The sequence below is a fragment of the Natrix helvetica genome (genome assembly GCF_964273705.1).
Source record: "Natrix helvetica genome assembly, chromosome: 1".
Classification (NCBI taxonomy): domain Eukaryota; kingdom Metazoa; phylum Chordata; class Lepidosauria; order Squamata; family Natricidae; genus Natrix; species Natrix helvetica.
Window position 1 is genome coordinate 96,058,553 of NC_138548.1, and position 26,349 is coordinate 96,084,901.

Below are 26,349 nucleotides of genomic sequence, written 5' to 3' on the forward strand. Positions count from 1 at the left end.
AGATGTATCAAGAATTCAGGAAATTTTCCTCAGAGGATATATCAATTTTATGTTACAATGTTTAAATTGATTTTAAAATAGTGAAAAACTTTTAAGTCCTGTGAAATATATCCTTTATAACATGCTAGCATTTATATAAAGCACATCTTTTTGCATTGTTAAAGCAGCCATGACTTTTGACTGGTCTTTGTGTATGTATCCAAGCTTTGCTTGGCTGAGAGAAATATGAGCTATTTTGATTCTCGAATATCTCTTTCAGAAGATTAGAACAGCCCTATGAATGCGGCTTCTCATTTCTATCATTTATACAATTAATTTAGTTAATGCTGTGAGAAGTTACATCTATGACTGCACATTTTCTGCAGGTCTATCATAGTGTTTGTTTGGGTTTTTTCTGTATAAGATGGTGTGTTGTGCTGTTATATAATCTAAAAGTAAGGGGACTTTTGACCAAAATGTGTTAGGTTTGCAATTTACAGTCCTCGATTTGCAACTTCCAGATAGCCCCGTTGTCTTTTGGGAAGCCAGCAGGAAGTTGCAAGTTGCAATCATATGAGGTCCTCACTTAACAACCCATGATTTTCATCTAACTCAGTGCAAATTGAGCTTGTTTCCTTTGAATGTAACTTGAATTCCAAATCATATAAAATAAAGTTTCGAATTTGATATGACTAAATCAAATCTATGCTTTCTAATCCTACTTTTTACGTGTAAATGAAGGCAGAACTAACTTGCCATACAGAACTAAGTAGAAGGTAATAGGAGTGTTTGAATAGTGTAGCTATTCTGCCAAGCACTATTTCTATGACTTAAGTTTCATTTTAATGTTGAAGAAAACAGAATAATGAGTGTATTTCTTTAATTGGCACTAATCTTTGTCAAAAAGGTATTCATATTTAAAATCATTTTAATGCAAATTGCAATTAAATAATATCTAAGGGAAAATGAGCATGTTATATACAAATAGTTTATTAGATAAATATTCACTAGCATAAGCAGCAATTAATAAGCAATCTTAGTATGAGATGAATTTATATATAAATCCTATTTATAATAGCAGTATAATAGAAATTTGCATTTCATTTTGGGAAATACTTTAAAAATATTTTAAAAAGTTTAAACTAAATATTTAACATAATGTTTCACATTTAAAGTATTTCTAATTGAATCAGTGGTATAATAGAGCATAAATTAGAAATGATGCTAGAAAACTAGTGATTGTATTACTTCATATTTCTGGTATACATCATGTTGATAAATTTTATGACCATCCTCACTTTTAATTTAGACTTTGAAATATATATGGCATATTTTTAATGCTCTTTATGTTTATTTTCTTTGAATTAAAGAACATTCTATTCAAATATTTGTAACTAAAACATTTAAGAAATTCTCTTTCAATTGTGTATTTTATAATGCATTGAAGCAGTTGAGTTTATGTTTATCATACAGAAGAATATATTAATATATAAATAGTAGAATACTGCATATATGGGCTAAACACTGAATAATGATTACTGTGCAGCAGTTGAATATTTAATTTGCTTTATTAAATCAACCTTAGATATTGTAGCCTTTAATCCAAACCAGCAAGTCCTAACAAAGAAACGTAAAATAATCACATCTGTGTGAAATAAGATATTGGAAGTACAACTTATCTCATAAAATTGAAAGACTAGGTAAGTTCCCTCGTGTTCTCTGTTTTTTAAGGAACCAAAAGATAGGATAGCATCTTTATAGATGTAAAAAGATTATTATGTACACTTTAGAAACATATTTTCATAAAGGAAATTCAATGTGCAATTGTTGCTATTTACACAGACAGCTATGTTTGAAATAAAGCTGCTTTGTTAAAAAGAAATATAGTTGCATTTTGATGATAAATCTAAGGCAGTTAGCTTCAAAGCAAAGCTGATTCCTTAATGTGTCTTTTAAGAGTTTCTGTAATAGCTGTCACCAAAAGAATTATGTGGTATATTCTTCTTTTTGTCTGCATGTCTTACTCTAGAAACCTCTACATTTGGGAAAGTTTTTTAATCCAGTTTATGGGTTTGAAAATATGTATATTTTATAGCATAGGACCTCTATTTTTTTTTTTTTGTAAAAACTTCATTGCCTAATTTTTATTGTGCTTTAGGATTTCAGTATTTTATTAGATTCCTTGTTATTATTAAGTTACCATATACTGATAAAGGAAATTTAACTTCCATAAATATACAATAATCTGAGGCAAAAAAATTAAAATCCTGTTCTTTCTTAGAAGTTTGGAATACTGTTATTTTTGTACAACTGTCCTTACATAAATATAAATCACAATAAGTTCTGCTCTTTAATTATGTATCAGTGTATTGTATCTACATCCAAGATGACAATATGAGCATCTTGAATTACAGTGTATCGGAGATCATTAAATCTTCTTTTCTTGGTGTTTGTAGACATTATATTTCTAACCACTGAAAAAATGTACTATAAATGTATTGTTCAGTTCATTGAAGCTTTGTTTGCTCTATTCCCATGATTGCTTATTTTTAAATGTGTAGCTACTTTTCTGGTATCTTGAAAACAAGTGGCAATGGGAATGAATGAATGAATAGTGATATCTCGCTATTTTAAACTTATGGTTTTCTATCAAATGTGCGATACTTATGAACACATTCTTCATTATACTTAAGAACTTATCTGATCTTCCTATGGTTTTCCATCGTCCTGTTCTCTCTCTTAAGTGCTTGTGCTTAAACAGAATTGAATGGTAATATCACCTTAATCCTTCAGTTGTGTTTTTCACACTGCTGTTTTATTGACTAGTTTGATTATTCAAACCTTTAGTCTTGAATGTAAAATGGACTGTATATTCTTTATGAAGGATCCTCAAAAATATTAATTTTCTGGGACTTCTCCATCTAGGCCTTAAAAGTAAAAATAATTCTTTTCCTCTTGAAATATGTTGCACCTTTATAGTACACTTATGAAAATGATCTCTTTGCAATTGATTCCCTTTTTTAATGAATTTGTGATCTGTATTTTAGTGACTGACGTGTATTTTATGTAAAGAAAATGCTTATTTATAGAGATTACTTTGTGAATAGTGTTATTTGAGAATGATAAATGTCTATGGAGATTCTCAGACTTCCAGGTCATGGTTGTCCCAAAGGTGCTTTCTTTCAAAAGGCAAAAAGCTTCTTCTGACTGAATGGTGGAAAATGGATTTGTATTCCTTGCAGTCATGTGGCCACTTGGTGTTTTATCTGTGCCTTCAGGGTCACCTGAATCCTGTAGTCTGCCATTTTTTTTCTAAAACACTTTCATACTCCTACACTATTGTGTAGGTGTCCTTGAGAATGTTAGTTTATTTCTGCCAGAGAGTTAACTTGACCATTACAGTCCTTCAATAATTGAATATAGTATTGCCCTTAGTGAAGTGCTGCCTATTCAACTCAAAATTATTATTCTCCTTTCCCCTTCCATTTTAGCTTTGAAAACAGATTGACAATTCTTTATATTTATACAGATATATTTAGCCTACCTGCTTTTGAACTGATGTAATAATTCCGAGGAGCACATCTTTTGAAAGATTAGTTTACATGCCTGATCCTACAACATTGTCTTGGTTACAAATCATACTACTTTCATCAAATTTTCAAAGCATTTTTTTAATGCTGGAGATTCTTACCTTTCTGTCCCCTCATGTCATCTTTTCACATATTAATTAGAATAGAAACATTAATTTGTTGATTAATTGATTGATTGATTGATTATGTGCTATCAAGTAAATATCAACTCTTAGCAACTTTTTTGAGCTCTTTTTTCTGAGCTCAAAGTAGGAGTGTCATTTGTATCATGCTGTGAAAAAAATCAAGGAATAATGTCAGTATTCAGAACTCTGATTCTTTTTGCTTTATTAACAGGCCTATTTGAATTTATGAGATCATGTAAATACAATATAGAAATAGGCTAACATTTAAATATTTTGGAAGGTGAAATCTATACTAAGCCACAAAAAAGGAATAAGCATTTAATCCAACAAGTACTGATTCATATTCTATACTGTCATTTAATGCGCCTTTAAGATATTTTTAAAATGGGACTTCTGGGTGAGGAAAAATAGCAAATCAGAGGTAGAATAGAAAACATGGTGACAACCAACAGACTGTTGATAAACAGTGAATAAGAGAGTTTGGCCACTTATATTCTGGACAGCTACTTCTCACAAGATTTCAGAATAGCAGTTATCCTGTGGGTTTGAGTACTGGGGAGAAAAGGAAGCCATCAACTCTAAACTGCTTCAGAGCCTTTAAAAACACAAGATTCAGGCATTTCATCTTTGGATTTACAATTATTTTACAGCTAAAAGAGGTCTTCCAAACAATAAATTTGAAAAATCACTTGGTGAGTAAAACGTCATACCAAAATAGAATAACGGTTAATTAGCAGCTTTAAAAAATGATGACTTATACTGATGACTTCCTTTCACCAGTCTACGATAGAAAGCATCCTTACATATTGTGTAACGGTATGGTATGCTAGCTTGACAACCACGGACTGAAAGTCATTACAGAGGGTGATGAGCACAGCACAAAAATTATGGACTGTCCCTTGACACCACTGGACGAAATCAACAGGACCCACTGCCTCAATAGAATGAGGAAAATCCTTAGGGATGATTCACACCCTAGTCAGCACTTCTTTACCTCCTACCATCGGGCAGGAGATATAGAAGCATAGCTAGCTGAACGAATAAACTGAAAAATAGTCTGTGGGCTGTCAGACTTCTGAACACAACCTAACACCACAATTAGGTTTAATATGATAGACTTGTAGGGCCAGCACAATGTGCAACATGTTCATATCAATGTAATATAATGTTACATACATTTAGGTATATGGGAATGTATGTTATTGTTTGGGGATTCTATTTCTTTCATGTATTGAGTTATTGAGATGTATTTTGGGTTGGAGGGTGGGCTGCACCAAGGGAGACTCATTCAATTTCATTGTACACTGTACATTGTACATTGACAATAAAGGTTTAATTTGTTTTGAAAAAAAAATGGAAAAAAGCTAAATAAGAATTTTAAAAGGTTATAAATGGATTATGAGGCCAGACAAATTTGGAACATTGTGAGATTTACTAAAATTGCTGAAAAATTGAATAAACAAAATAATATTTCTATGGGATACAAATTGTTTATCATGGCTAAAAGTTGAAAAAACAAAGTAACAAAAGAATCCCAAGAGTTCATGAATATAGAAATGAGCCACTAGAGGGGAATAAAGTTCCAGGCAGAAAAAAGAAATGTGAAAATTTCAAAATGACAGTAAAGGTATTACACTTGAGACGTTTCAAAGGATTTTTGAAAAATTGGGATAAAAATTTAGAACTAATTTGACACCAAATTATCTCTGTACATATAAATGTATTTTTTGAAAAAGATTATAAAGAAGAAATGACAGACAACAATATGGGACCATTAATGGATGGACAGGATTCTCCTAGCTGAGAAATATTGGAAAGTAAATAAATTGAAGATTATAAAACAGATGACAGTGTAGAAATGCAAAAATACAAAAAATATAAATAATAAACCAAGATATTAAAATAAAGGTCGACTTTGGATATACAAGAAATCTTAAGATGGGAGACAGTTTGAATGGAAATCCAATCCTAGAACAGCAACTTGAAATTAAAGATTAAGATTGTCAGAAGCAAAAGAAAAAGGAATATAAAGTTGACTTATTTGATCACAGTTAAAATAAAATATTTTTAGAAAATTCTGGAAGTGTCCTTTATTTTTCCAAGATCTGAATAGAAATGAAAATGAGTTTTGAATTTTGAACAGATTGGAGGGTGCTATGAGAAGAAGTAAACCATTTATGTATTAATTATTTTGTTAAGTGGTGGGCAGCTATGAATATGTTATTCAACCAATATAGATAATGAGGTTACAGTACCTATTGCCTCTTACTTTTTATCCATTGAAGTCAGGATACCATGTTGTTGAATAGACTTTCATCTACTTAAAAAACCGTGTTCACTGACCGTATAAAAATATATTTTCTCAATATGTTAATATAATGAATATAATTTTCTTGTTTTATCAATCTGCAGCATTTCATGTTTTACAATTTCTCTGCTGATAGATTAAAACGTTTTGATCAGTGGTTTTCACGAACAGAAATCTATTGCTAAGAGATCAAATTGGGAGAAGGGTGGCATATAAGTCCAATAAACCTAAACCCAAACCTAAATTAATTTCTACTTGGAAACCACTTTAGAATTCTGTACTTGAGATGGAAATAAATGAAATTTTAGGTTTGCTGATTAGATTGTTGTTATAGAAACGGCTAGTATATGTAAAGTATGTAAAAGTAAAAAGTTGAGGCTGTATATTATTATTTTATTCTAACTTGTGATTTAAATATTTTCTTTAAAAATGAAATTCTAATTATATTCATATAACTGATGTGATGTTATTCTAAAGAACAAATTTACGTTCCAGAATTAATTGCTATGACCTATTCTCCTTAGATTAATTTTATCGTTCAGTACACAGATTATTATTTGCAATCATGATCTAATTCTTCTATGACATATTATTGTTTGGGTGTGAGATTTTTCTTAACAATAGTTTTATATATGTTAAACTCAGATGAGCTGTAAATTGAGTGCAGAGTTGAACTTGAGTTGACAGGAAAATGATTCCATATATGTCCCAGATGAAAAATGATACTGCTTCCATTTATTTACTTTGAATAGATTGCAGTTGACAATTGTTAAATTCATTGGGGTGAAATAACCTTCTCTGCCAAAGATTGAAAATAATCTACTAAAACAATTTGTAGAAGAATAATAAGAATATATGCACTTTTCATCAAGAAAGCCCTTTAACAATTATTGTCTTTTAATAAATGGATTATTGTGGCAATGTAATTATTTAATCATATTTTGATTATGTTTGCTGCATTCTTTATACATATTTCAAATAATTACCTTGTAGTAATTTGAAATTTTAGAAATTAATAAAAAGTGATTTCTAATTTTTTTTACGGCAATTTGAAACATAACTATTCCAATATTGCAAATATTGCAAATTATCTATCATTGATCCCTTCTTCTAAAACTACCCTTTTCAATCAATAAATCCCAAGTTCATTAATTCATTTCTTTCCTGGCCCAAAAAAGGTCTATAAACAGTTTCCAGTCTTTTATAAAAGTAGTTAGTGTTTCTTCCCTTATCAGACAAGTCAATTTGGCCATTTCAGCAAGTTCTGTCATTTTTGTAACCCTTCTTCATTGTCGATATCTCTGTGTTTTTCCATCTCTGTGCTTATATTGTGCATATACTAGTAAAAAAAGCTCTGTAATTGTGACTTTCAAAGTAAAAATTAGTTAACTCAGCTTGTGTGTCTTCTGTCAGTGGTTCGTCTTTGGTATCATCTGGATATATTTTTGATAATGCTCATTGTTGCTGGATTTTTCTTTTGCATTTCACATACTTTTCCAGTATAGAGTTACTTTAGATGTAATGAAGATTAAACCTTTTAATGAAATAGCTTGTTTAAGTTTTGGCCAGCACTAGAGAAGAATTGATATCTATCTTTTTGCTTAAGCTGGCACTTTGTAAATATGCTCATTTCTTTATTTTAGCAGTAGCATGCCCAAGGAGCAAAAGCTTATGGGAAAACAATCAGAACAAGGGTATGCCATCTCTCCATTATCCATCTCCCTGTTGTACTTGCTACACACTCAGGGGATAATAAGAGTGTCAGTTCTTATAAGAGCACCTGCAGGATCCTTGTACCAGCTGCCACTTCTGTTAGCCCCCTGAGCCTGCATGCAATTATGAATGAGCACAACACAGGAATTCATAGGCATGAGAGATATGAATTACTGTTTACTCTGCTCTTTCTACCATATAATTTTGCTTCTACACAAGCCAATTCAAGCAGACTAAGGGGAGGGAGAAGAGGAATATGTTTGGCAGTTGGCAAGATACACAAAGAACAGTAAAAAGATTCCTGAGCTGGAAGATGATTGGAAACTTTCCTCCAGGTGGTATGGTTTTAAATGTGATTATAATTTATTTTTAAATGACATCTACAATCTTAATTGTCAAATGCACTCTTTAAGCCTTCCTTTGCAGTTAAAAAGTGGGATGCTTTTGAAACATGTGTGTCTATTAAAAGGAATTTGGGATTGGAAAGGCAGGCTTTTTATAGATTAATGGTTGCAGTACTTCTTTTTCCTTGCTCTTTATGGGCAATCCAGATATATCCTGAGCTAATTAAAAAGGATTTCTGAGAGTTCCTTTGATAAAGTTCTAATCGATACGGAAAAAAGTAACATTGGAAAATGTGATAAGAGAGCCCCCCTACTTTCTCATAACAGCTAAAGTTATATAAAGAATAAGTACACCGTACATAAAGTTTTTTTCTTTTTTAACATAAGTGGACATATCAATCTTATTTTTATTCATATAACATATAAAGATAAAGGTGATATAATTGAACAAAAACTAGATAAAGATGATTTTTCAATTGTTTAACACAAATCAACAGATACGTTATTTCCTTCAGTAGAAAAGTCAAATACATCTTTGGCACTATTGTTTGGCATTGCCACCTTTGGCAGAAAAAACCTCAGTTGGGTGTTCATGACCAAACTTTTAATTTTGTCCTGATTGTTTTTATGATTTTTCTTGACATACTTACTACCCAACCCATTTAGATGTAATTTGGGCTTAATGGTAGACTCATACACCTTCATTCACATCACTAGTGGTGAGAGATATCTGTAGGTCACGATGAAATTTTGGGGTTCAATCATTTCTTTCTGCATCTTTTCTTCCCAAGCTGAACTGGCCTGGGCCAATTGGACGTTGTTTGAAATCTCTGTTTATAGATTATCTTCTGGATGGTGAATTGATTGATATCTGACTGTTTGGTGAGCTTTCTAAATCCTCCCCAGACTTATAGGCATGTCTTACAGGCCTCAGAGAGCTCTTTCAATCTAGCCAATGTAGTGCCACACACTTCAACAACAAAGATGAAATCAAATGAAATATCTAATGTTTAAATAAAACAAATTCCTCCCGTTTCATCTTTACTGATATTTAATCATTTGCACCTGATCTAGTGCACCTGATTCTATTTTAGAAAGTTGAGGTAATAGATTTGGAGTATAATTACTTTTTTATCATGCAAAATTTGTATTTATTCAAATTACCATATTTTTGGGAGTATAAGATGCACCTTCCCCCCCCCCCCCAATAAAGAGGGTGAATATCTGGGAGCGTCTTATACTCAGAATGTAGTATCACCTGGGCAGGTGAAGCAGGCACTGCGCAGGAAGTGTAAGACAAGGTGGCTTGTCACTTGGACTCCCGCTTCTCCAGACAACCCAGTCAGAGGGTGGTCAGTTTCTGCTCCTGATCCAGGAGTCAGCTCTGGCCAGGAGGAATGCACGACCCATTTTTGCAATCAGGGAGGAAAAAGAGAATTTCAGTGCTGGGTGATCTCTGCAGCCTGGAATTACCCACCGCATGAAACACTCTTTTTCCTCCCCGATTGGGAAGAGGACCAATCTCCTCTCCACGAAGGCTTTTCTCAGGACGCTAGATTGGAAGTTAAAAACCTGGAATGGGGTACAATCAAGCTTGATTCAAAGGCTTTGGCTACTGAGATTGCCATGCTGCCACCTGAAAATGCTGTTACCGTGATCTCTGCAGCACCCACTTCGCCTGCCCCTTCTTGGGCGGTTCCAGGCGGCAGAGATTGCGATAACAGCATCTTGTGTGGCAGTGCATTGATCTCAGGAGCCAAAGACTTTGAATCAAGCTTGATTGTACCCCATTCCAGGTTTTTAACTTCAATCTATCCTCCTGAGAAAAGCCTTAACGGAGAGGAGATCGGTCCTCTTCCCTTCCTCCACATACCCCAATCCCCCCGGATCTGTCATGCAGTGCTTATTGCTATTGCTGATGTTGCACCCAGTTACCATAACTCTTTGCTGCCTGACAGATCCGGATGGATTTGGGGGATGGAGGAAGGAAAGATCATCAATCTGCTCTCCACGAAGGCTTTTCTCAGGACGCGAGATTGGAAAGTTAAAAACCTGGAATGGAGTACAATCAGGCTAGATTCAAAGGGTTTGGCTCTTGAGATCGCTGCCCCACACCCAAAATGCTGTTACTGTGATCTCTGCTGCCTGGAACCACCTGAGAAGGGGCAGGTGAAGCGGGCACTGCTATACACTCATATACAGTGGGGCAAAAAAGTATTTAGTCAGCCACCAATTATGCAAGTTCTCCCACTTAAAAAGATGAGAGAGGCCTGTAATTGGCATCATAGGTAGACCTCAACTATGAGAGACAAAATGTAAAAAAAAACCCAAACAATCACATTGGCTGATTTGAAAAGAATTTATTTGCAAATTATGGTGGAAAATAAGTATTTGGTCAATATCAAAAGTTCATCTCAATACTTTGTTATATATCCTTTGTTGGCAATGACAGAGGTCAAACATTTCCTGTAAGTCTTCACAAGGTTGGCACACACTGTTGCTGGTATGTTGGCCCATTCCTCCATGCAGATCTCCTCTAGAGCAGTGATGTTTTGTGGCTGTCGCTGGGCAACATGGACTTTCAACTTCCTCCAAAGGTTTTCTATGGGGTTGAAATCTGAAGACTGGCTAGGCCACTCCAGGACCTTGAAATGCTTCTTACAAAGCCACTCCTTCGTTGCCCAGGCAGTATGTTTGGGATCATTGTCATGTTGAAAGACCCAGCCACGTTTCATCTTCAATGCTCTTGCTGATGGAAGGAGGTTTGCACTCAAAATCTCACGATACATGGCCCCATTCATTCTGTCCTGTACATGGATCAGTCGTCCTGGTCCCTTTGCAGAGAAACAGCCCCAAAGTATGATGTTGCCACCCCCATGCTTCACAGTAGGCATGGTGTTCTTTGGATGCAACTCAGCATTCTCTCTCCTCCAAACACGACGAGTTGTGTTTCTACTTAACAGTTCTATTTTGGTTTCATCTGACCATATGACATTCTCCCAATCCTCTTTTGGATCATCCAAATGCTCTCTAGCAAACTTCAGACAGGCCTGGACATGTACTGGCTTAAGCAAGGGGACACGTCTGGCACCGCAGGATCTGAGTCCCTGGCAGCGTAGTGTGTTACTGATGGTAGCCTTTGTTACGTTGGTCCCAGCTCTCTGCAGGTCATTCACTAGGTCCCCCCGTGTGATCCTGGGATTTTTGCTCACCGTTCTTGTGATCATTTTGACCCCAAGGGTTGAGATCTTGCGTGGAGCCCCAGATCGAGGGAGATTATCAGTGGTCTTGTATGTCTTCCATTTTCTAATTATTGCTCCCACAGTTGATTTGCTCACACCAAGCTGCTTGCCTATTGCAGATTCAGTCTTCCCAGCCTGGTGCAGGTTTACAATTTTGTTTCTGGTGTCCTTCGACAGCTCTTTAGTCTTCACCATAGTGGACTTTGGAGTGTGACTGTTTGAGGTTGTGGACAGGTGTCTTTTATACTGATAACAAGTTCAAACAGGTGCCATTGATACAGGTAATGAGTGCAGGACAGAGGAGCCTCTTAAAGAAGAAGGTACAGGTCTGTGAGAGCCAGAAATCTTGCTTTTTTGTAGGTGACCAAATACTTATTTTCCACCATAATTTGCAAATAAATTCTTTCCAAATCAGCCAATGTGATTGATTGGTTTTTTTTTTAACATTTTGTCTCTCATAGTTGAGGTCTACCTATGATGCCAATTACAGGCCTCTCTCATCTTTTTAAGTGGGAGAACTTGCACAATTGGTGGCTGACTAAATACTTTTTTGCCCCACTGTATGTATTTAGGTTGGTGATTTTTTTTCTGATAGTTTTTGTTTAAGTTTTTTAAAATAAGTTTTTTTCCCAACAAAAGGAAATTTTGACTCTGAATTTTTTTGAACAGTGAAAGTCAATAACAGACAAAGTATTTGCAGAGTTGATATAGAATGACTCATTCTTATAACACCAATGCTCTTTACAAAATGGAGAAAAAATGAAATATTAGCAATGAATTTATTAGATTTCTTTTATATTTATAGTCTTTCTCTTCCTACGGTTTCTGTCATTTTGTAAACCTGTGGAATAGGTATATATATAAGAAGAATGAGTTCTTTGTAGAGAACTATGTAACATTGTCTGGCAGTATAATACTTGTTCATTCTGCTTTCCTGTATGCTGGGATATGGACCATGTTGATAGTTTTGCATTTTTTATTTGCTTATTTTTCTATTGACCTTGGCATTTTCTGATCTGTTAGATGTAAACGATAAAGTCAGAGTAAACAAGCAATAGGACAGTCCTGATAAAATTCAAGAAAAGATTCAAAAGATATTGGAGTAGATAACATTTGTTACATATGATGTTGTATGCTCATATTAATAAGACTTCTCGGCTCATCTATGCTTCTGATACTCAAATGCCTTCAAGAGGGAAAACCAGATCTTTAGAGTTTTCCAAACAACAGGAAGAGTTAGTGCCATCCAAATATTGGGCAGAATAGTGGCAATGGTGGCTGTTGTAGCTGTGGTGATGGTAGTGGTGGAGGCGGAGGGATAGTGTAATACAATACAGTTGCAACAACAACAAAGAAGTAATGTCTCTTAGGTCCCACAAGATGACATTGCTTAAGTGACCAGATGTGGAATATATCTACTCAATCAGATCTTAACAAATGGCCAAAAGAAATTAGATGCAGGTGATCCTGCAATTAACCAGGGCCTGGCCTCTCAAGGATTTTATATGCAGTAACCACCACCTGAGATTGTATCTAAAAATCCATTGTAATTCCTGCTGCTTGTGAAGTAAGATTTCTTCTCAATTTCCATGGAAAATACTTAAGTTTTAAGTAGTACTGTAATAATTTTGAGGGTGAAATGATGCCATGAAGTCTGATTTTGAAGGCAAAAGATAGGATATTAAAATTAAAACATAATTCTGAGTACAGTGTATTAGGAGGAGTTCAGGTTTAGAGACGCAAACCTTTATCTATTTTCTAATATTTATTGCTTGTCCCAATTCAAAGAATTCTGGACAAGGTGGAACAAACCAAGGAACTAAAAAAATACAATACTTCAAAGGTAACATTTAGTCCTCCCAAGGGCCAAATGCCTCCTAAAATAATGTTGCTTTGGCTTGCTTTCATGATACTTACAGAAAAGGGTCCATCCATACTCACAGAGAGAGTATTGCATAAAAAATGAACTATCATTAAAAGCTTGTTACCAGGTCCTTGTTCCATGAACCTCATAGGCAGAATATTAAATGTCAAAACAATTTGGCCTACATTATTTGAGTTATCTCAGAGTTTAGTAACTTACAGATATGTTTCTAAAATATTTATAGCCAAATGCCTTACATTTTGTTAGCAGGAAAAACAAAGTCCTAGGAAGGTAGTAATTGTAGACTATCTAGACCAATTACAAAATTACCTCACAAAATAGCTGCCTTGGTAATGAGGGGAATTGCTCATGAAATACACATTTACTGGCAGGCAAAATGATTAATATGTAAGCCATCATATTCTTTAGCCCTGATTCCATAAAGCATCTTAGGGAGCAGGAGGAATATCAAGTGATAAAACATGTATTGTGAGGCTGCAAGAATGTAATATCATTTTTAAAAAGCCAGTTGAGCAAATAGAGCAGGACTGAAAAAGTTGTCAAGGGCATAATTGTACTTGTTATCACCTCTTAAGAGAACCTAAGGCTACCCTGTTTGTCCTAAAGCTTGACAGATGAAAGGTAGCTAAGTCCTTGTTGCAGGTATATTCAAAGCGAAACATATGAAAAGCAATTTTGAATTACAGATTTGAAATAAAAATGGGAAAAAAATACCTAGTATGAATGTATATTAGCAGTACTATAAAACAAATCTTTTGGGAGGCAAATGTTGTTCCGAGATGGAAAAATAGTTAAAAATGCAGAAGTTATTTAAAAATCATGCATTTTTAAATACAATGTATTTCTATAAAATGAAGTGGTCTTCAGAAGTGCTATGTAATGTCATGATGAAGTGTTTCTTTCAAATCAATGAGCTGACAATTTCATGGAAATGTCAGTATCGTCTACACAATAGGAACGGTTTTCAATTGTCTTATTTGGAAACAAGGGGAGATTCTCATCTATACTGTCACCTTTGTAGTGATATCCAGTCCAAGTCCAATCCTACTTAGCTTTTTGAAACCAATATAAGTGGACTAGCTGCCACCCTCTACTTTCAATACTGTAGTGATGTTTTCTTGAAGCTGGATAATTAAGACAAAAATCCATAGGCCTATCCTAAATTAGAGGAATAAGGGATTGCAAAGTATTTTTCTATAGACATAATGAGAAACTAAAATGTACAGTCACACACTAATTATAACATTCCTTTGAGAAGATGAGAGGATATCATAACTATAGAACTGTGACTCATTGCAGGAAATGTTCGTATAATAATCTGTTCTAGAGTTTATGAGACCATGGGAATAAAATGTCATTTAGTTATACAGGCTTTAAAAGGCCGAAAAATAAAGCCTAAGTACAACGGATTTTTTTTAAAAAAAACCTTGTTTTTGTGTTGAATATGATTTGTAATTAGTATGTTGTGCAGAGGTACAGTGCAATACTTAAACTAGAGTTCTACATATATTCCATTAATTTTAACTGAATGTAGTGCTTCTTTCTTACCAGGAAACTGAGTATATGATTCCTCACTTAAATTCCCAAATCATTTATGCTGCAGTTATCTTTCATTGATCATGCTAGTATTATCCATGAAAGCACATCATACATTATCTTTTCCTACACACCTAGTGAATGAATGTGTGTGTGCAACAACTAATTTTATAAAATCATTCAATTGCCAGGGCCCCCAGAAGTAATTTCTGAAAGTTGAATGAAAAGTAATGCCTCCAGTGCCACCAAAAGAAAGACTAGGCTGATGCAATAGAACCTCTGATATTTTTTTTAGTATCTGCTCTTCCACTTAAGTTGACAGGAGAAGGATTTGTGTTACTGTTTAAAAAATAGAAGCCTGGAGTGACTTACACATTGGCATGATTTAAGCAATGCATCTTGTTTGAATATTTGGCTACTGAAGAAGTCCCTTAAACTTCTTTAAAATTCACCACCAAATTGCATAGGCATATGATGATAAGTATATTGACATGAATTATGTTCATCTCTGGACCAAAAAATATATAAAGATGGTGAATTGGGAAGCGCTGATTTGTGTGATCAAGAATGAGTGGGCAACCTTTGACAGCAACTGACAAGCTTCACATGAGAAAGTTTGATGAACGGATTAAAGACTATTGGCAGATCACCTCAAGGGAAATTGCTATCAAGCTTGCTATTTCACAGGAGCCTGTGGGTTATTGATGTTCTTCAATATCAGAAGGCTTGTGCACGATAGGTTCTTTGCACACTGACAACAGAGATGAAAGCTTTAAGAGCTGAAATTTGCTAGCAGTTGTCATACTATGAGAATGAAGGTAAAGAATTTCTTCACAACATGATGACAGTCAATGAAATATGGGCTCAATTCATTTTTTTTTCACCTGAAAAAAAAATCAAAACAAAATCCAGGCTTTCCTATTTATGGGTTTTGGGGGATGTAGGTGGTATTTTTTGCTTAGATTTCCTTGAAACCTGTCATCATTATTAACTCATAGCATTACATTGCAACACTCAAAACCTTGAAAAAATGATTATGCAAGTTTGGAAGCACAAGAAAGATTTTCTGCTTCAACAATACTCACTCTTCATGAGCTTTTCAAGAGGCAGTTGTTGAGCTAGATATCACCATCTTTAACCCATTCACCATACTAGTCCAGCCATGCAACTTTTGATTTTCCCAAAATGGGAAGAACAACTTTGTCGGCATCTGTTTGAATCAAACAGGTGGAAGGTCAGAATCTGATTGAAGAGACACAATGTGGTATTCTTTTCTGTTGACTTTAAGAAGCTTGTCCATAATTGGGAAAAGTGTGGCAAATGGTGATGAAAAAAACCCAGCTAACAATAGAGCTCATTTCATGGTTTTTCCCCCCTGTTTTCATTTATTAAAATAACCCCATTTAAACTAAAGTTATACAGTCAAGACAATTTTCATTCAATTCTTTTAGTCCCAAACCCTGCCACTTTAGATACACCTGAGCTTCATTGACACATAATTATTCAGTCTGTTTGAAGACTTCTGACAACAGACAACTTGCAATGTCACATGATAGCCTATTTCACTGGTTGACAATTCATACATTACCATACTGGTTACATTACCCTGCTAAAAATAAAGCTCCTTCTAAAAATGGATCTTGTTTCCTAATTTTGTTAGTCTTGCAGAGCTTGGCAAGCATAAATAATAAACTGTAGTTCTGTAGTTTCTTCCTGCTTTTGAAGAATATTCTACCTTTGTTTTGCTTCAATATTTTAGTGACTAACTTTTTTTAGGGGGGGGGGGAAGTAAAAAATGTTTGCACAATTTGCTTGCATAATTCCCTCCTTCATTTTCATCATTTGACAAGTCATGTATTTCAATTTATTGGTTTATATATTACTCTTAACTGAAACATGGCAAATTGTGTTGCAACAAAATGAAAAATATAGCAATTAACAATTAAAATGATTGAGCTATTTACAGCAGTTAAAAGCAAACATGCCAGGGGGTAAAAGACTAGTGAATTAGTACACATTCAGGAATTTTTCCAATAATCTTTTCTGAAGAAGAGCAATTATATGTCCTTGCTGAACTTCTACAGATAGAGAATTTCATTGCAGAGATTCTATCACTGAAATAGGTAAGAGTCCCACAATCATCACCAGTTTGCTCATATAGTAAAAAAAGTTTCATATTTGCTGAAAGTTCCAAATTTCAAGCTCCAAATTTAGAGACCTGTAGATCATAATTAATAGATTGGAATACTGTGCCAATTAATGTGCAGCCAGTGGTTAAAAATGAAGTCATCCTGGTTTAGATTTTAAAATATAATAGGCAGAAGTATTAGAAGTATTTTTAAGACAGTTCAATGTAGAGACCTTTCAGTAATTGTAAAAGAATGAGAGCTAAGGTATGAATCACTGTGTGGTCCAGGAAAGTTCACATCTGGTACACCTGAATTGAAAGTAGCACTGCTAGACAGTGAAAAATCTGGTTTCTAGTGTACCCACTCTCCATCTTAAATGCTTACTGCTACAGTATCAGCTCAACCCAATACAGTCCTGCATGTCTTCTCAACAGATCCAAGAACAATTTGGTAGCATCCCAATCTTATCAGGGTTCAGTCTCATTGTAGGGCCTCATACATTGCTACTGACAGACTTCGGTCTAGACCCTGCATCAATCACTTTTATCTATTGGAGATAGAGATTGATATGAATATCATTATACTGATAACATTTTGCCCGAGGTCAATGAGTAAACTTTTGAAGTCTTCTTAAGTGTTAAAAGAGAGATGAAGTCTAAGTTGCAGCATCCTGTAGTCTAAATACCACATTTGTAATACAGTGTTAATAGATTTTTCATTTCTTCTGCCCATTATAACTTATTAAACCTTTTAAATCATAAGACCTATAAAGTAAAAAATGTTCATGTATATGCAATGATCACAGAATATCCTGTTGTAATACTGTTATTTATTAAAACTTTACAAATGCAGCATTTATCATGCAACATGCAACACGAGTTTCTACATTCTAGCCTTCTGAATGATTTGATTACATGATTGTTTCACCAGGCCAGCTCACATTTAATTATACCAAATGTGTAAATAACTGTTAGCAAGTATAGGAAATTTTGAGTTCATTTATGTGGCTGTGAAATTTTAAATTTTTGAAGATGTTATCTAGGGGGCTTCTTAAAACTCCTTTATACAGTATATCCATTTTTTATTACTTAGAAAATGTCTTTCAGATGGTTTTGGAATGCAAAATATGATGCTACACTATATTGCCAAAAGTATTGGCTCACAACTGATTCTGATTATTTGGATGGGTGAGCGAATACTTTTGGCAATATAGTATATGTTTAATTGCAAATTTTATTGAGTATAATGAAGTTTGCCTATAGGGATCGATGGGGGAGTTGACTGCAATTGCAAGATAAAAGTTTTTGCTTGTTAAGTAGAATAAATACACAAGTAACTAAAGTGGATGTCAACATTTATATGTTTTTATTCATAAATAACAAGACTTTCCCCCCCTCCTCTTATCAGCATATTCTTGATATGACCTTTGGAGCAGGAGGTCACACAAAGGCAATTTTACAAAAGGCAAAGGATATTAAAATATATGCACTCGACAGAGATCCTACAGCATATGAATTAGCTCAACAACTTTCTGAGTCTTATCCGTGAGTATAGTTTTTATTTTTTGTTTGATGAGGGATTGTGTACCATTATTATGTTGATTCCGCGTGACCAACAGAAACATTTTTTATGATGATCTGTCCCTCACTTGATCCTTCAAATCTTTCAATGTTATATCTATCAGTACTTTAACTGAGTTTGTCCACCTAATTGCTGGTTGTCCCTTTTTCCTGTGCACCGCTTGGAGTCTAAGCAATGGGTTAATTCAGACTGGTTGCCCTTGGACTGAGGAACTTCTTTTTTCCTGACCACACCTCCTAGTGGGGCCACTCCCCAGAATTTTTCCTCAGTCTGCCCGTACGGATTGCTATTTGTGAGCTCCAGCTGAATTAATCCTTGGACTCTCTTAGTAATTTCTTTCCCTTTTTTCCATAATTCTCCCTTCCCATCTATTCTTGGGTTTTTCCCTTCTAAATTGCTATCTCTACAGCTGCTTTTGTGCTGTTCAGAGGCTAGGAGATAAGCGTGTTGGTGGGGGGGTTTGCTCCATAGCCACACTGTTGGCTGGCTTGGAGACCTTGCCGCTTGCTTTAAAGAGCGCGGCAACAGTGGCGAGAGTTTAATTGAGCGTTTGTTGTTTTATTCAAGTTTTTTTCGCTTCCCAGCCTGTTTCCTCGCCTTGAGTGAGAACTCTAGGATGACATGCATCATAAATTGTTTCTATTTTCATTCATTTAATCTTTTTTATTTTAAATTTAGTCCAATGTTTTCATGATTTTATTACAAGAGACCGCAGTTCTTTCACATTTTTGGCTATTACTAGTGTCAAAAGAGCTACTTTTGAATAATGTATGTATGAGAAGTATTTATATATCAACACTGATACAGTGTGTGTATATATGCATACATTAATTTATATGAATTTTATGTATAGTTCATCTTACTTTTCTAGTGGTATAATGATGCTCAAAGCTCACAAATATATTAATTTTACATTTAATAAATAGATAAAACGCATTCATATTCACACTTAAAATAAAAATGAATGATATAGGAAAATTTGCCCTGGTGAAATAAAGCCTAATTGAAAATTGCACTGGTAAAATAAAGCCAACAGAAATACACACTTAACAAATTTCTGCGGTCTCCACAAAGCATGGCTATGACCTCTGTCGATTCCAATATTGGAAATCAATTGCCTTCAGAAATGGGAATTTGGGAATTCACTATAAAATAAATGTATGTATATATGTATGTATAAACAAATTTATATAGCTGTCCATCTCACCAAAGTGAACTCCAGATGATGCACAGCAGACGATGTCCCAGCAGAAGAATGTAAATTGGGGTGTGTCAGAGTTTCACCCTGGATTTTTCAATACATTTCTCTAGCAACACAACTGTAGTATATTCATGAACCTAACAGCAGAATATTCAAGGACAAGCCTTTATGTAGTTATTTGTTTCACAGATGTGATAGAAACACTTATGATCATCAGCTCCTTTGGAATCTATAAGTGTATACAAATTAATGCCGTATATCTATTCTGGACTTTAAGCCCCATTGCTGTTTCTTCTCCTTACATGATAACAGATTATTTTCCATCAGTTTCTCAGCCTTGGTTGTTTGATAATATCCTTGTCTGATCTCAAAGGTATTACCTTTAATCTTGATTACCTTTAATCTAACATAACTTTCCCTCTTTAATGTCCCGTTATCTTAAAAGTTTGGAGACATAACAAAGTTATCTTTACTTTTCTTAATCAAATAAAACTAAGAAGACCTGTATTTCTCCCTCTTTCCTTCTATTTTGTCAGCTGGAGATAATTCTTTCCTTAGATTTTCTACTCTTCCTCCCTTTTGCTTTCAAGGATTATGTATGTCAATTTCTAACTTCCATTTCTGCTATTTCTACTCCTCACACACATCAACAAACCTATCAGGAAGACACTGGATTTCCATGTCCTTATTTTTTTTCAACTGATCTCCCAGTTCAGGATTCTATTCTTCAGCTTCAGGTGAAGTGCTTTCAGTCTCTCAGTTGTACAATTTCCTGTCTTTCTTTTTCCAATTCCGTCTGCCTCCACCTCAAAATCTGGCATCCAACAGTAGGACTGATTCCATCAGGAATGATCTTTGGGAACAGTATTTCTCAACTTTGGCACTGTTCAGCTTTGTGATTTAAAGTCAGTTTGGAAATTCTCAGAATTGAAATCCATCATTTTAATTTTGTATTAATTTTAATTTTAATTACAGCTTTTATCATCATTGATAAATTTTAAAATAAATTTACTTTTAAGGTATCCAGTGCCAATTTTTTATTATTTTAACAGTTACAATCGGGTATTAAATTGCATCAAGAGGCAACTTTTTCATTTCTCGGTTGCCTTTTCTTGATTACTATGTATCTGGTTTGGGTAAAGTAAAGGTTCCCCTTGCACACCTGTGCTAGTCATTCCCGATTCTAGGGGGTGTTCATCTCCGTTTTAAAGTCAAAAAGCCAGTGCTGTCCAAAAACATGTCCGTGGTCATGTGGCTGGTATGACTAAACGCCGAAGGCGCACAGAACGCCTTCCTTCCCACCAAAGTGGTCCCTATTTTTTATTTGTATTTTTACATGCTTTCGAACTGCTAGGTTGGCAGAAGCTGGGACAAGTAACGGAAGCTCCATTAGGCTCCATTACGCACAAGCTAGGGATTCGAACCGCTGAACTGCCGACCTTTCTGATTGACAAGCTCAGCATCTTAGCCACTGAGCCACTGTATCCCTCTGTTGTTTGGATAGATGTAGTAATATAGACATACACACGCATATGCAAATACACATACAAACATGGACAGAGACACACATTTATTGTGTCATTGAAGCTGATGTTTATGTACGTTGAAGAATATTACCTTCTCCTAGGCACTGCTTGGAGTGGCCAAGCATGGGTTAACTTCAGCTTGCTGCCCAAGGACTGAGTTCAAAGTTTGTGTAGCCACGCCTCTTGCTTCCCTCAGAGGCTCAGTTTAAAAAACTCAGTCGCCCTGAGGATGCTTTTTGGGGAGTTCAGTCGCCAAAAAGGATGCTTTTGGGGGAGTTCCAGTCCTTGAGCAACAGGTTGGACTCTCCAAGTCAGTGTAGTGTAGCCTTTATTATTTTTGTGTTCAGTTAGGTTAGTTTTTCTTTAGCTTCTTTGTTGTTTTTGGCTACCAATCCGTCCAAAGTAGGGATTACCGTCAGACGCGTGAAACAGGCTGCCTGGTGCGTGGGTGGCTTTTGCGCTGCCGCGATTGCAGCAACACCATGGGAGGCTCGTTTAGCAGCTGCTGGCGAGCTCTTGGGGACAGGTAGGTAGTCAGGGTTCCCCTAAAGCTGTCAGAGGACTGTTAGTTAGCCGGACACTCTCCTGAGTCTTCAGAATATCCAACAGGTTTCCCCGGTGCCACTCAAGGCGCGCGGCAGCCATTTTGAAAGAAAAAATTGGCGTGCTTTATTTCTGAGGCGTTTCAAGCTGCTGCAGCCTGTTTCATCTGCAGATCACCGCTGGGAGGGGTCTTAATCAGTTGGCCTCGTTCCGGGTCTCCAGACAGGCCTCCCCCTCCCCTGGACTCTCATCAAGCGGCCACAGGGATTTTGGCTATTGCCTGGCCATTCCCTGGTATTTAGACATAGCGCAGATCTGTGAGTGCCTTGGACAAATCTGACCGGTGCCATTTTGTCATGCCTCTGCCTCTCGCTGGGACATTAGCAGGTCCTTCTCATCGCGGCAATACCATCTTGGCCCTGAACCTTTGCTCTTCGTGCCAGCTCTTTCAGCCAGCCCTGCATCTGTTCCTCACATCATGGCCACATCGTGGAGGCTGAAGTGACTTCCCAGGCAAGCCCTACCTCTAGTAAGCGCAGCAGGCTCAATCCTGCTGCTAAGGGTGAAGGGGCTGGGTGCCCGTCCAAGGGGAAGCATCCCAAGCCCCAAAAGGTGTCCAAAGCTGCTGAGAAGATGGCTGAGAGGTGTCAAAAGGCCCTTGAAAAACAATTTCAAAAGCAATTTCACTCAGCCCCAAAACAGGCAGTAGTTCCCTCTCTGCCCAGGGAGGATGGGGCAGGTCCTTCCCTTCCCACTCCACAGCGAGAGGGGTCCCCTTCCCTGGCAGGTGATGAGGATTTTGGCTTTTCGCCCAATCCCTCTAGGGCATCTCTTGGGTCTCCCTGTCTTTTCCTGGCTGAAGAATCCCTGAATGACATATGCTCCATCATGGAGGAGGAATCCCTGCCTCCATCTGGGGCTGGCTCAAGCCCGCCTAAGGATCAGGAACCTCATCTGTCCAAGGAAATGCAGGATGTAGTCGCATGTGCAATTTCCCAGGGGATTGCGGATGGCATCCAGCAGTTAGGCTTAAAATTACCCATCCAGACTGCAAACCCTAGCAGGGTCTGTGCAGCTGGGTTTCGGGATCCACCTGCTAGAGAAGCCTCTCCGGCTCCTTTGGGCGTCAGCGAGGTGTCTGAGGGGAAAGAGGTTGAGCAGGATGCTCCGGATCTTTCAGAGGACGAAAATCCTCTCCCTGACATGCCTGCCTTCTCAGGCTTATTCAAGCCTTCTATGTTTAAGGCTATCCTTACAAAGGCCAGGCTTCCGCCACCCAAATGGGTCTCCCAGCTCAGGCAGATAAATCCTCCACTGATCAGGGCACCAAGGATACCATTGGGCCCCAGGATCCAGGTGCGGGGCTCTTCAAGGAGACCTCTCCTCCTCAAGATCTGGTCCCAGCCCCCGAGCTGCTCCTGGATGTTACCCAGCGCCAATGGGTCCAGCCAAGTTGTATAGCTAATCCCAGTGGGGTAAATAAGAAGCTGTACACCATGGAAAGTAGCCTTGAGGATCTCTTGAAACTTCCTCAGGTAGATGACCCCATTATATCACTAACTTCTAATTTGGTGCTTCCAGCCGACTTGCTGGAAGGCCTAAAGGCTGAGGACAAGAGGGCAGAGTAGGCCTCTCATAAAACTCACCTGGCCACTTTACAGCACACTCAACGAGGAGCGCCACAACCTTGGCTGCGTGTGCCACACAAGCACCCATCGAGGAGATATGCAGAGCTGCTACATGGTCATCTCCATCTCCTTTTGTGAGAAACTACAGACTGGATGTTTTTGCATCTGCAGAGGCCTACTTTGGGAGAAGAGTTTTACAACAGGTCATTGCGACTCCCGCGGGCCTGGACAGTTCTTCTTCCCACCCTGGGACTACATAGCTTGGGTATGTACCATGCTTGGACACTCCAAGCAGCGCCTAGGAGAATGACCATTGGCTTACCTGAATGATCGCTCTCTAGGCATTGTGGGACTGTCCAACCCCACCCAGGGGGCACCCGCGGGTGCATGTGTACCAACTTCGTGGGCATAGAACATTGCTATATATATCTTCCTTTTGGGACTTATTCTTCGTTTTTTTAAACTGAGCCTCTGAAGGGAGCAAGAGGCGTGGCTACACAAACTTTGAACTCAGTCCTTGGGCAGCAAGCTGAAGTTAACCCATGCTTGGACACTCCCGCAGCGCCTAAAGAATGACTATTCAGAAAAGCCAACGGTCATTTTAAATATACAACTAATGTAAATTGTGAACATCTGATGAAAATAGCTAATTTTCAGTTTAGGATTGTTATGAGAGATTCCTAATTTCTACATTGCAAAGATTTCCTAGTAATTTCACTGAGGAAAAAAAAGTGTTTTCATTCATTCTGCACACATTTCTGTGTCCATTAAGTTTTACTGTGCTTAATTTTTTGGTGGCTTAGCTGAAATATATGATACTTTGTGGAAGTTTCTTATTTAGAAACAGAGGTTATACATTTCTAAGATAATTATACATTTAAGTAAAACATTAATGAGTGAAAACTCAACTTTGACCACATTGTGAGTCCAACAAAACTTTATAGAAATATTGTGGCAGTTTAGTAGATAGCACCTCGGTGAACACAATAAGGCTACCTTATAAGGATACCAAGATCGAGAGATCACTTCTGGTTTCCGAAGGCGACGGACATTGGTGCGCTGTTCGCTTCTCCGGTGGGCTCCTTTTAGGAGCACAGGGGGTCTTGGAGGGACCACCTGCCGTAGGGTGGCTTGCTGGAATGCCCCGGATGGCAGCAGCCATGGGGGGGTCTCCAGTTTCGCCTTAGGAGCCGGGGAGCGTAGGGGGTGCATAACAGCACCTTCGCTGAATGGATTCTGGAAGGAAAGAGTTAACTACATGCAGTGGCTGAAATGCTGGAGGTGAGAAATTCGCTCCAATCTTCTTAATTGCTTTTAACTGACGAGTAGCGGCTTTTTTACAAGTTGTGGATTCAATCTGTTTGAAGTAGGAAGATTGGAGGGGAGTTGTTTTTTTCTTCTAACCCTCTCAGGCAAAGCGGCATTTGGACTGTCTCTCAATCTCGGAATGGAGATAGAGAGCAAAAAATTGAATTAGCCACTTGAACTAACTATGTGAAAAGATTTATATCATAACTGCAAGAACTGATTGCTGAGTTATTTTGAAAGTTTTATGGAAGTTTTTAATGTTCTGCTCCTGATCCCGAGGAGGAGCCAAGATGGCCTTCTTCCTTCTTCTTCTTAAGTCTGCCTTTTGAAACTACCTTTGAAGAAAGTCTGGCTTTATATTATCCCCCCGGAAGGACTCTTGGAGCTTCTCCTATTATGTGGTCTTTCTGGATTTGGACTATTTGATTTCCTTTTTTTTTTTTTTTTTTTTTTGAGTGACTTCTTGGCTTGGAACTGTGACAGAGGGTTAATTTTCACTTTTGGATTTGCCTGTCTTCTCGGACTGGCTCGGCTGCACGCTTCACAGACGCCATTTCTTTTGCAAAAGATCTTTACTCTTTCTGAACTTAGACAATAGGGCCCAGAAAACCACCTACAGGCAAAGCAGCCTCGGCACCAACTTCTACTGCATCCAGTCGAACGATTCAACAGACAAAAATTTCATCATTTTTACAAGAAAAGACTGGAGAGGGTTCAAAGGATTTATCTGTTACTCAAATGTTTCAAGCTATTTTGCAGGGACAAAATGAGTTGAAAAAGGAGGTAGCATCTTTTAGAGATGAGCTTAAAAGTGTGCAACAACAAATAACAGAAAATAAACAGAGAATTGGTGTGCTAGAGGAGGGCGTGGCTGGGCTGGGTGAGGAGGTTAAGGCAGTGCAGAAGGGGAATATAGAATTGGAAAATTTTATGGCAAAGATAGAACTTGAAAGAATGTCCTTCTTTCTCAGATTCCAGAACCTACTGGAGACAGAAGATGAAGATCTTAAGAATATTATGAGTACAATTTTAGCAGAATATATTAAAAGAGATAAAGAACAGTTGTAGTGGGATATGGATCTGGTTTATAGGATTAATTCAGCATATGCCAGAACACATAATGTTCCAAGGGAAGTACATGTTAAATTTCTTAGGAAGACCACGAGGGATGAGATTCTAGGGGCTCAGAGGGAGGGACCACTAAAATATGAAGATAAAGAAATTGTCATTCTTAAGCAAATTCCCAAAAAAATAAGAGATAAGAGGAGGAAGTATTCCTCCTTATCAAAAAAATTATATAATAAGGGAATTTGGTTAGATGGTTATTGCCAGAAGGAATGCTGATCTTCTGGAAGGGAAACAGAATTAGAATTAACACAGTCGTGGAGGCAGAGGCCTTCATTAAAAAACATAGTGCCCTCCTAGAGGACGGAAATATAAGAAGTGGTGAAAAAGGCGACAAAACAAGACATGAAGGAGGGAGGAGCTGTGGCTCCGCCTGGGGACGGGGAGGGAATAATAACGGAAAGAGTCAGGTCACAAAAATAAATATATCTGGAATATCATTTTAATTGTTGATATATTAGAAAGTGGCAAAAGAGATGATTGAACACATGGTTGATACAATGTATAATAAGATGCTGTTTCTGCTTATCTTTTATCTTTTGTTTTTTTTTCCTGTAAAAAGTTGTGAGAATTGGAGAGATTCCTA

The 26,349-nt window shown here is 36.9% G+C and overlaps 1 protein-coding gene across 1 annotated transcript in view; it reads left to right on the forward strand.

The window, feature by feature from the left end:
- The window catches only part of METTL15 (methyltransferase 15, mitochondrial 12S rRNA N4-cytidine), a 74,264-nt gene that overhangs the window by 16,399 nt on the left and 31,516 nt on the right, over positions 1-26,349 (forward strand). Inside the window, exon 3 of the mRNA XM_081946095.1 lies at positions 18,259-18,395. Coding sequence (XP_081802221.1) covers positions 18,259-18,395 — 137 coding nt within the window. The remainder of the gene's footprint in view (positions 1-18,258; positions 18,396-26,349) is intronic.